This window comes from Electrona antarctica, assembly GCF_951216825.1.
Source record: "Electrona antarctica genome assembly, chromosome: 6".
In the NCBI taxonomy this organism is placed as follows: domain Eukaryota; kingdom Metazoa; phylum Chordata; class Actinopteri; order Myctophiformes; family Myctophidae; genus Electrona; species Electrona antarctica.
This window is the reverse complement of record NC_136811.1, coordinates 40,984,769-40,997,801: the sequence shown is the minus strand read 5'-3', so window position 1 is coordinate 40,997,801 and position 13,033 is coordinate 40,984,769. Positions and strand designations below refer to the sequence as shown.

General features: G+C 40.6%; 1 protein-coding gene across 1 annotated transcript; it reads right to left on the bottom strand.

Annotated features, from left to right (window-relative positions):
• Positions 1-7,068: 7,068 nt before the first annotated feature.
• Positions 7,069-8,468, bottom strand: LOC306925568 (C-X-C chemokine receptor type 3-like; the record flags this gene model as incomplete). Its single annotated transcript, XM_079504482.1, has 2 exons — positions 7,069-7,830; positions 8,211-8,468. 2 exons carry the CDS (start codon positions 8,466-8,468, stop codon positions 7,069-7,071), a joined length of 1,020 nt encoding a protein of 339 aa, XP_079360608.1.
• Positions 8,469-13,033: the final 4,565 nt, after the last annotated feature.

Sequence of the window (13,033 nt, the reverse complement as noted above, 5' to 3'; positions counted from 1 at the left end):
CCAGCTGTTCTCTCCCCTCCAGGTAGGATTGCATCCAGCTCACTGATGTGCTATCAAACGTTAAAACCAATTGCTTTAAGCTTATTGATCACTGATCAGACTGTGTGTGTGTGTGTGTGTGTGTGTGTGTGTGTGTGTGTGCGCGTGTGCATGTGCTGCGGCCTGCGTGCCGTGCACGGCATTTTTGTGATGAATGTTTTTGATGAATTGAACAAGGTGGACCCTCTTGTAGACTAGTGTAATGCTTTATTGGGTCGTCCACTCACAGTTAACAGTTTTTGTATTGAGTTGTGCTTGAAATGTACTGTTCTGCAAACTGTTACTTTAATCAATCAATCAATCAATCAATCAATCAATCAATCAATGCGAGCAGCCATATGACGTAATTTCTGAAAGCCATTGGGCTAGCCCCTCAAAAAAATAGAAATAGCCTTAGAAATAGACTCTTGCGCACGAGATATATTTTAAACAAATTGTGTCAAGTGTAGCAGCAGCAGGGAAAAAATAACCCATCGGCAAATAAAGAAAAAACAACTCTCGACTCTCGAGGTAGCCTATAACTGTATCAGGCATGCCCACGTGGAGGATAAAGTCCTGAGTCTCCTGCCTTAAAGTTTGAAACAGAACAGAACCCACAGGAGCAGTCCGTTCCCCAGACAGCAGAGCTGCAGACCAACTATACCAGACAACCAGAGCTTTTGTGAGTACAGCTTCAGAACTGCTATGTAGGCCTACAGTAAACACCGCCTCAAAATGCAAAATGCATGGTCTCTTGACTTTCACACACAGCACTCCCAAGGTCACACAACAAGGAAAGGCACTGCGCTCCCAATAGTGTTCATCACATTCACTGAAGACGTTTTCTTTCACTTCAGTCTTGCCATGGCAAACCAATCGAAAAGAAAAAATCTGGCACTGTTTGCAGAACTCTTTGTCTTGAATATCCCAAGACATCACGGCCCGGGTGAACAAAGTTTTATTTTCATCCACATGGTGGCACTGTATGCTCACTGTTGACGAGATAGCCTATGTGAGGGTACAACGGTAAAGAAAAGTAACGTTTTTGATTGATTGATTGATTGATTGATTGAAATATTTATTAACAGTTTGCAGAATTACAGTAGGCTACATTTCAAGCACAAACTCAATACAAAGGCTGTTAACTGTGAGTTGACAACCCAATTAAGCATTGATTGATTGATTGATTGATTGAAGAATTTATTAACAGTTTGCAGAATTACAGTACATTTCAAGCACAAACTCAATACAAAGGCTGTTAACTGTGAGTGGACGACCCAATTAAGCATTACACTTGTTTCCAATAGGGTCCACCATGTTCAAATCATCAAAACATTTAGAGACGTACAAATAGACACTTCTATAGACAGAACAGGAATTCATCATAAAGGAGGTAAAAAGGGAAAAGAAATATATACAGTACACTTGTTTACAAGAGGGTCCACCATGTTCAATTCATCAAAACATTTAGAGACGTACAAATAGACACTTCTATATAGACAAAGAACAGAACAGGAATTCATCATAATGGAGGAAAAAAGGGAAAAGAAACATATACAGTGAGGGAAAAGGGGGTGGCGGTGGGGGGGGATTCAGATTTTACGGGGGCCAGTTTCGAATTGCAGCCATCCGTAGGTGCCCTTTGAGAGCGGTTTTGAAGGAGTCAAGGGATTCGCATGTCTTAATGACTGTTGGTAGGGCGTTCCACATTTTGGTGGCATAGGAGCGAAAATAATTTAGTCCCTTGTTTGTGCCGAATCTGGGTTGTACATGGTTCGTTGCACTCCCTCTGGTGTTGTGGGTGTGGACTTCGTTAACATTAAGGAAGTATCTAGACAGGTACATGGGTATCTTGGTGGTGTATCGAATCTTGTAATTTTTTTTTTTTTAATTGATGTATCATTGGTCATGTTTTGTAGTATGGCTTGTTTTCCTTAATAACACACACACAGCACTCACACATTATTTTTGAACCTGAACCTGAACACTCCCCCCCCCCCCCCCCCCCCCCCCTCCCAGTGAGCTGCGTTCCACAAGGAAGCATACTAGGGCCTTTACTGTTCCTAATATATGTAAACGACATGACATCAGCTTGTGACTGCAACTTGTTCCTGTTCGCAGATGACTCAGCACTGCTGGTCTCGGACAGGACCAATAAACTGCAGGTTGAAAAGACCCTCAGCTCTGAACTCGGTAGAATCTGCACCTGGCTCGCTGATAACAAACTATCCTTACACCTGGGAAAAACTGAATCCATTCTCTTCGGATCAAATAGTAATCTCAGCAAGGCAGATGGCTTCTTGGTTAGAGTGGGTGACAATATTATCACACGAAAAGATGAAATTACCTACCTAGGTTCCATCCTGGAGGCTAATCTTTCCGGTGATAAAATGGCCACCAAAAAAAGTCAATCAAAGAACAAGATTCCTTTACAGGATCTCCTCACTGGTCAACAGAAACACCTTGAAGACCTTAACAGGAGCCCTCGTACAAGGTTTCTTTGACTAGTATGCATGCACCTCTTGGTACCACAGCACCTCAAAGGCCCTCAAAACAAGGCTCCAGACCTCCCAAAACAAACTGGTCAGGCTCCTACTTGCCGCAACCCACCTCACCCCTGCCCACTTTGACAGGCTGGAATGGCTTAGGGTCGACGACAGAGTACAGCATCTTGCAATGGGTCTGGTCCACAAGATTCGATACACCACCAAGATACCCATGTACCTGTCTACTCTAAATACTTCCTTAATGTTAACGAAGTCCACACCCACAACACCAGAGGGAGTGCAACAAACCATGTACAACCCAGATTCGGCACAAACAAGGGACTAAATTATTTTCGCTCCTATGCCACCAAAATGTGGAACGCCCTACCAACAGTCATTAAGACACCCCTTGGCCTCACCCCCCGAACCCACCTCACCCCTGCCCACTTTGACAGGCTGGAATGGCTTAGGGTCGACGACAGAGTACAGCATCTTGCAATGGGTCTGGTCCACAAGATTCGATACACCACCAAGATACCCATGTACCTGTCTAAATACTTCCTTAATGTTAACGAAGTCCACACCCACAACACCAGAGGGAGTGCAACAAACCATGTACAACCCAGATTCGGCACAAACAAGGGACTAAATTATTTCCGCTCCTATGCCACCAAAATGTGGAACGCCCTACCAACAGTCATTAAGACACCCCTTGGCCTCACCCCCCGAACCCACCTCACCCCTGCCCACTTTGACAGGCTGGAATGGCTTAGGGTCGACGACAGAGTACAGCATCTTGCAATGGGTCTGGTCCACAAGATTCGATACACCACCAAGATACCCATGTACCTGTCTAAATACTTCCTTAATGTTAACGAAGTCCACACCCACAACACCAGAGGGAGTGCAACAAACCATGTACAACCCAGATTCGGCACAAACAAGGGACTAAATTATTTTCGCTCCTATGCCACCAAAATGTGGAACGCCCTACCAACAGTCATTAAGACATGTGAATCCCTTGACTCCTTGACTCCTTCAAAACCAATCAATTCGAAACTGGCCCCCGTACAATCTGAATCACTCCCCACCACCCCTTTTTCCCCCTCACTGTATATGTTTCTTTTCCCTTTTTACCTCCTTTTTAATTCCTGTTCTGTTCTTTGACTATATAGAAGTGTCTATTTGTACGTCTCTAAATGTTTTGATGAATTGAACATGGTGGACCCTCTTGTAAACAAGTGTAATGCTTAATTGGGTCGTCCACTCACAGTTAACAGTCTTTGTATTGAGTTTGTGCTTGAAATGTACTGTAATTCTGCAAACTGTTAATACATATTTCAATCAATCAATCAAAAGCATATATGTATACAAATAGGGCTATAGCTTGCTGGGGTTATTGGGCCAAGAACTATCCACTTTAATATCCAGACAACAGTACACATGACCAAGAAAGGTTTTACACATATTTGAACAGTAGGCCTACTTGCTATAAAATAAGATTTTGCATATTGATTCATTATCTAAGGTGTCAATAAATAAACTATTTTATTTGGTTGATTAAATCTGTCATATTTTATCATGTTTATGTTGTTGTAAATGTATTAATTAGAAAGACATTCATTCTATATTCTGTTTTAATTTAATTAATTTCAGTTTTAATAGTGCTAATTTGCCTGATCAATATCCATGGTGTTGTAGCTGTGAAAGCACATGATGATTTGAAGTTTATGACAGATGTCATGTCATAACCTAACCGCACATTTTATTCTCTCTGTACAAATTCTGCGTATAGTATTCTCTTGTAGCGTTTAGAATTAATGCAAACACTTGCTTACTGTAACACATCCCAGAGCACTTTGTTTCCTTCCTCTTTCATGATAACCATCAATGTTTGTACTAATGCCGTCTCCACCGCTACCTCTCACTGCGTTAGTATCAGATTAAAGGTTACTTTGTGTCTGTCAGAGTTGCAATATAGCCTACAGATTCGACAGTTGACAAAATATAATATAAACATATATTTGTATCTGTCCTTGGAGTATAGTGTAAAGTGTAAATAATTCAGTTTGTGGATAGCAGCTCAGCTCGGAGCCTCTGCCTGAAGACCAAAAGCTTATCTATATTAAAAATGAAAGAGGTAGTCTGTGTCTTCTTTCTGGTAGTACAGTATCAGTAACACTCATATGTTTGAGGCATTGATAGATTTTATCTTGATTTGATGAAAGATATAAATGAGTTGTGTGCAAGAACGAAAGAGCGAAAATACATCGCATGGATGCAACTGGGACGTATCCTCAGTGATGTATCACTGTAGGAGTGTAGGTCATTGGGGTTTCGGATCTCGCGAACATCATACCCCTCACTCGGGTGACCCAGCCGGCGTGATCAAGTCCCGACTTACGTCCCAGTAGCTACCCTCGATCAGACCCACTAGGGAAAGACCAGGGCCACACAATCCGTTGGAAACCACTATGCCGGGACTGAGAGGTATTTACAAAAAGTAAATGTATTTCATATAAGCCAACAAAATATAATGAGAATAACATGTTTCATCAATGTTTTATTTATTAAATTTTTTTTACAATTTTATTTATACATTTAAAGGTTTAAAGACAAAGACACACCGTTCAATCACGCACGCACACACACACGCACAATACACAATACATGAGCTCCATCATTTACCGTTTTCAGGAAAGGGAAGAAGAATAGGACTGGAATTCTGGAAAGAGTAGGGTTTAAAAGTTTTTGATAATGATAATAATACTACTATTAAGCCTATGTAAAATAAAACAGAAGTAGTACATAAACTATGCAAATAAACAGCAGCCGGTGCAGATATGTTCAGCTTTTAAAGAAATCGTTTGACAACAATTTCTCTTTGTGGATTTAAAATGGATTTCATTGCTTCCATGAAGGAAAATAGTTCATTAGAGTCACTGTGAGGTGATTACTCCTTGAATGTTAGTTAATATTGAGTGAGTAATATGGATGGAGAAAAAAGTATTTTGTTGAGCATAGCTCAAGGTTTTTCTGGAAATAACTGCACACAATATCACGATAGAGAATACACAAATAGACAAACAGAATCGAGCATAGACAAGTGGTTCTCAACTCTGTCCTGGGTGCAGACTAGGCTACGCTATACTACTGCTGGTTTGTATTTAAGTCACCTGGGGAAACTTTTGACCTGGAAATGCAACTACCTGGTAAAACAGAAATATAGCAGCAGTCTGGATCCCTGGAGTCAAGTGTTGAGAACCACAATGCGTAGAACCATTCTCTTCTATACTCACAACCTTCCTAAACTGGTGACAATCTGGGGTCATATTAGATCATCTAAATCTAGCATTGATAAAGCTCACATGAAGAACTCCATGAGAACAAAAAACCCATTCAGGACGGGAACCCCTTTTGGGGTTCTTGTTGCTACAGTATGGCCCCTTTTCCATCGGTTGGCTCCCAATGGTTCAGTTCTTTTTGGTTCTTATCCATGAGCCAGCTAGAGCTCCAAAATTGGAACGTTAATTATGAATTGAGTGGGCAAAACCATACCTATATTAGATTGTTATCACCATGAAACTTCTCCAATTGAGTACTTACACGAAGACAATGATTTAATTGTATTACAAATTTTACGTTTTTAAATATGCATTATATATCCATTATGTAGGAAAATATGCAAAATAATCGAAAATATGAAAAAGCTATACTGTGGAAGGGTTATCATCTATACATTTATACTTACATTTATACATTGATCCTATAAACAATTTAATATAGGTCTAGTTTTTCCCACGAATTTTGGAGCTCTGGCTCATGGACTAATAACCAAAAATAACTGAACCGGTTCCCATTGGGAACCAACCGGTGGAAAGGGGGTCTATGTACAGGAGCAACATAACATTATTCTCAGTCCTAAATGGGTTAAGCTTTTCAGTGCCAGGGCTGTGCAGAGAACACTGGATGGTGTGGGAAAGTTCACAAAGGGCACATTGAACAATTTTTGAAAACACCATAACCTGTTGAATATGTGTGTGACCCAAGCTGAAAAGAAGTAATCATAAAAAACACCAAGAACTAATACAGAGAATAATGAATAGAACTAATTAATGACACAGTAATCTATCTTAAGTAGCTTTGACCTAACCCTGTTAGAAGCTGGGAAGCTGGCAGTCCCCCATTGATAAGGTTGTCTCATCTGAAAAATGACAAACGAAAAAAGAAAAACCCTGAAAGGTTTGAAATGCCATGTAGCTGTGAATAACTCCTGACGTATACTATACTTGTTGTATGATGGTGTTGCTCGTCGATCTACAAGCACCGATCTACATAGCACAACATCACGTCATTACCTATTTGTTTGCTGTTCATTTAAGGGCTGTATAGTTGTGGTGTGAACACAGCTTTTTAAATCTTACTTATAGTTATAGTTGCAGTTAAGGTGCTTGGTTTGAACAGCCCTTGTCTTTCTGTCAGTCTGCCCTCCCATCTGGTTTGTCTCTGTCTTGCTGTCTGTCCATGTGTCTGCATCTGTCTGCCTGCCACTCAGGCCACAGTCTCAGATAGCGATGGAGTTAGAGGTGTCCCCAGACTCCGACCAGAGGGAGCTTTTCCTGCTTCCGGCAGGAGACTGGAATTTGACACTACTCTTCATCCTGCAGCCTAGAGACCTCAAAATGTCCAGCAGCTGACGGCGGAACTTCACACCGACAAAGGCGTAGAGCACAGGGTTGAGGCTGCAGTGGATGTAACCCAGGGTGGAGGTGACAGTAATGGCTTTTTCCAGAGAAGACCTGCTTCTGCACGTCAGGTTATTGTCACTGGACAAGGAGATGTTGGACTGTTGGACCCCCATAGTGTCCACCATGAGGGTGATGTTGTATGGTGTCCAGCAGAGGAAGAAGACCACCACCAGGGCCAGGATGACCCTGACAGCCCTCTGTTTCTGGAGGCCCTGGGAGCCTCGCTGCAGTTGCAGCAGGATGCTGGTGTAGCAGAAGATCAGGACAGCTGATGGTAGCAGGAAGCCCACGATGTGGTAGAGCAGACGGGAGCCCAGACGCCATTCAGTCGTTGACTGAGAGAAGTGATGGTAGTCGCGAATGCACTCAATCCTGTTTCCTCGTCTATCATCTTCATGGGCCCGCAGGAAGACCCAGTCGGGGATGCTGAGGAGCAGGGAGAGGAGCCAGACCGACAGGCAGCTGGAATGAACTAACCAGGCCTTCCTGCGAGAGAACATCTGGGCAGCGTGGACGATGGACAGGTAGCGGTCCAGACTGATACAGGCCAGAAGGAAGATCCCACAGTAGAAGTTGATCTGGAGAGAAACAAAGTGAGGAAAAGAAAGACCAGAGGAACAAAGTCAACTGCATGCCTTCTCCTTTTCTCAGAAAGGTGTATATGGCAGCCATAATTTGGTGCACACTTAATACATGCAAAGTGCATTGACCTTGGTCTACTGTTTGTCTTGTAATTTGACAATAAATAATAGCCTATATACCACCATAAAACAAACCCAATAGCTAAACAGAAATGAGCCCCTTCTACTTTCAAGGGTGTTGCAGTATCTCCTAGTATTTTAAACTAATTGTGAAAGTGTAGAGGAGTGCATAGAGAGGGAGCAGTGGTAATCCAACCGGTTTAACAATGCTCTCAGGTCTGTCCTACCTCTTTCCTGTCATTTACAGCAGTCATTACCGTGAATATTGCTCCGATGATCTTGCACATGGGGGTCCCGAAGCTCCACCCCTTTTCCTGAGCGGACTGCGCAGCCCAGAAGGGAAGGGTCACCAGTAGCAGGGTATCAGCCACGGCCAGGTGGAGGATGAAGGTGTCCGTCACGCTCCAGTCCCGCCTCCGCTTTACCAGAACCCACAGGAGCAGTCCGTTCCCCAGCAGACCGACTACCAGAGCCAGGTAGTACAGAACTGGGATGAACACCGCCTCAAAATGCATGGTCCCATTACTGTCACATACCGTCCCAAGGTCAGTGTCACCAAGGTCAGTGTCATTAGAATTATAAGTACTGTTGTAGTCACCCCAGAAGTATTCATCAAGTTCAGCCACTGTATGTATTCCATCACTCTGCAAAAACAAATCCAAAATAAAACAAAGCCGCAAATTAATTTTCCCTCTGCATGTTTTCATTCAGTGTTCAGTCAAATAATGCTATACAGTCCGTTTTAAGTAAAATATTCATAGTGACTTATAATCACACTACATTGCATTATAACAGTGATTATAATACATTATAAAATTATTATAATATTACAACGATGTGAATTATAATTATAATACACTAGCCTATATGATCCTGTTCAAAAGGAGAGACAGGAAAGTATTATGATTAGTGCTGAGTTAACTGAATTAATTAATTTGTTAAATTAATTAATTTGTTAAATTAATTAATCCACTGTCTCCACCCGTCTATAACTATACGTAAATTTGTCCCAGAAACACGGTTTACTTTCCATCCTACAAAAACAAAAGGAAACAAAGCTGCATGTTCATTTTTCCAGTAGGCCTATCCAGTCTGTATGTTTTCGTTAAGCCACATGTTGGCACTGTTTGCTGCCTGGCCCTGTGACCTCTAACCGCTAATATATAAGACCCTACTATGGAATCCAGACTAGTCTCCAGGACCTTTTGTGTTATCCTTTTAGCCGTAATGTCTCACTGTATAACGCGCTGTTTACATTTCTGACTAATATAGTATTCAATCAATCAATTAAACCCAGCGAACCGTAAGGGAATGGGATACAAAAGAAAATTATCCTTATATTCAAGCCATTAGCCATTACGGGGTTTGTGTATATAATATTCCTTTAATTTTCCTTAGGGGCCTCCCTAGTGTAGTGGTTAGACTCGACATATGCCTTTCATATGGAAGGTTGTGGGTTGTGGGAGACAAGTCTCCTGAGGAGACAAAACAAATCCATCCATATTCCTTTAATTTCCCCTAAGCCACATGGTGGCACTGTATGCTCACAGACAAGATAATAATAACATGGATAGCAGCAAAAATGTAAAAGTTCAAATTCATCTGAACATCCACTAAAATACATGATTTGGGCTATTTTATATATTTTTATAATAATGGTGGTTTGTTTTCCTTCACATAGGAAATGCTGTTTTAAACACTGTATGAATCGATAGCATTGGGTAATTGAGGTAGAACTTATCCACTTCTCCAGACACCGTTAAAGGTTTTACACATAGCTACAAAATGATTAAATATGAAATAACATTTTGCATATTAATTCACTATTTTAGGCATCAATAAATAAACGAATTAATTTGGTTGATAACATATGTCATATTTATCATGTTATGAACGGTGTTGTTACATACTGAGTTTGTCAGTGGTAACAACTGTGGCTCGTTTCACTACTGTTCACTTGAATGAATGTACTTTAGAAAGACATTGCTTCGATCTGCATCAGAGCTTTATAATTACAGTATATCAATCAATCAATTCAATCAATCAACTTTATTAGTGTAGACTCAGGAATCCATTAAAAAACAAACAACATGAATTAAAAAAACACAAAAACACCCTATACCATAAAAACATCAGCTATTTCAAGAGACAATCATTCCAGAAAGTAGACCGATATCTTGTAACTGAAGTTGGGGTTGTGAGGTTAGTGTTAGACAGCAGCATAATAAAACAATTCTGAGACTGACTCATTCTGTCATCACATACATTTCTCAATATTGCATGGAAAGGGTTGCACTGCACAACCTCAATAGTATGCACATCATGCAATCATTAGAAGCAACCTGAAGCCTATACAGGCTTTCCTTCCTGAACTTAACCCTAAGGTTCCCCTAATGTATACCTTCATACTGATTTTCAACTGAAAAACGTGTACAAATCATATTAGTTAAGGTATGTTGACGGTCAACTGGTTTCACCAACTAGTCGACACCGTTGGCAGTAGACAACTAGTCGTGGACATGTTTTTTTATGTTCAAGGTCAAAAGATAAGTCAATTTATCTTTTTTAAGTATTAGATTGCAGTCACCACTGTGCACATTCCCTTTTGAAATGTATTACAAACAGAACATGCATATCTTTGTGACTTTTCTTATTTTGTTCATTCAATAACAAAAATATATTTTTATTTTATTTGTATATGTTAATATACAGGATATTATCCCGCTTATTACATGGCTAACTAACATAAATTAATACATTGACCCAAAACACAACAAAAAAAGTATTCCATAAGTTCGCGCTGGCTGTGTCTGCCCAGCTGCAGGGCTGCAGCACTGTCAGAAAACAAATAGAATCCATTTTCGGGTCCTGCTTCATCTATTTCTCGCTCAAATGTTTTCAAAAACATTTTTAAGAGCAATGTTTAGCTGTAAATTACATTGTGTGTCACTAGTGTGTGTGTGTTTACATGGCTGTTATGTTGGAAACGGCAGTAAATCAAGCGGGGCGCAGCCGCGCAGCTGGTGGTGCTCAGAGGGTTTGATTAGGCAGCGGTCATTATACAGCGGAGCGGTCATTATCATGAGATAACTCACCGCTGAATTAAGTGATTGACCAATCAGAATCAAGCATTCAACCAAGCCATGTAATAAATGACTATAAACTATGATCCTACATAGTGTGACAAAAATGTGTTACCTAATACATAGTACTCCTCTTCCTGCATCTTTAGTACTAATCATTACTAATCGGGAACCCATTCAGTTAAAAAAAGAAAAGAAAAAGCTGAATCTGATGACTAGTCGACAAATCTACAACTATTCTGAAAAAGTTGCCAACTAGTAAGAATCTGTAGTTGTGAAACCCCTAGTGCCAATAAGCTATGGGAAAGTGCATAGACAACACTATTATTACAGAGAAAAATCTAAATGAAAGATACAAAATGTACAGTATATGACCAAATGATATTGTTAATATTGCTAATGGATGATATAAAGTGCTGATTTACCTTATCAGTAGCCATGGTGTTGTACAGCACAGAGATGAATTTAAATGTATGACAGACGTCAAAGCAGAGCAAAGCCCAAGAGGAAATGAGCTTTAAGCTGCTTTCACACATATGACATATTATGGATCATGTGTATGTGCCTTTGAGTGAACAGGGGAGATATTTGAGGGAGGACATGGTGTACATGTCAGGACATGGTGTATTCTGCCCTACAAAGCCAAAGTGCAGTAACTATGTTTTTGGACACACCAATTTATTTGTGTACCCTAAAGTTCAAATTAGGCTTCATGATTTTGGCGGATAAACAATTACCTCAAGAACATATTTATATTTATAATTAGTATAATATCACCTATTTGCCGATATCTCATTTGGCTGACCAGTTGAAACACTTTTAAACCCAATATCAGCCAACTAGGAAAACATTCCTAGTTACTGCACTTCATATGGAATGAATTCTGTACTGGCCATATATGGAGCGTGTCTTAAGTGTACAGGGTTTGATGAGGTCAGATCAACATATGGAATGTCAGAATAGGTCAGCTCCATATATGGAGATCTAAGGGTGGCAGCGGGTGCAGTGTCTTGAGTGTACAGGGTTTGATGAGGGCCCAGGTAGGGCCAGGCTTTAATTTTCGGGCCTGTTGAGAACTCTAGTTTTCGCCGGCTGCCGGGCATGGCTGCACTAATAACTTTGGGGCAGGCCCGTCTAGAGTTTAAATGGACAGGTATCAGTCAAAAGGGAGACATCGAAAGAGGAAGGATGGATGGGGAAGGATCAACATATGGAATGTCAGAACAGGTCAGCTCCAGCCTCCATATATGGAGATCTAAGGGTTTGAGGTTTGAGGTCAGATAGATAGTAGAGTTGCTGAACAATATTGATAACATCAGGGATCTCCATATATGGGCATTCCCATATATAGGCTTAATATATCCCTGATGATGTCACGTGATGTCACGATGATGACCATATATGGTCATCATCTGGGGGTGACGGACTAACTAACTAACTGATGGGACATGCACGTTTTCATAGTAAATGCGACCTGCAGTCGCAACAAAGAAACATACAGTATAAGTGTATGCAGGGTATCTGCACATTTCTTAAGTACAAGCTCTCAATGTCAAACTAAACGTAATGCTTACCATTCCAAGTGCTTGTCAGGGTGGGTGTTCAATTATGAACCCAGTTCAATTATGATTATTTGTCTGTATTATTTGTATGTAGGAAAAAAGCTGGAAAAGGCATATGTACTTTATGTTCTTTCTATAACTGCCCTATAACTACGCTGAATACAAAGTCAATGTAAAACGGGCAGCTCCAATTCCAAAAAATCAGAGGCAAAAGTGGTAACTCATCATTAGGTCCACATAGCGGCAATTACTGTACATGAATTATAATAATAATAAGAAGAAGAAAACACACATGCGCAGAAATATAAGGCACAAATCCATCAACAACTGCACTCAAATTCAATCAGGATTTACATTGTAGGAGGACACCACAGTGACACATTAGTGTCAAGTATTTTTTTTGTCCTTCAGCTGGCATAGACAAAATCAGGCCTT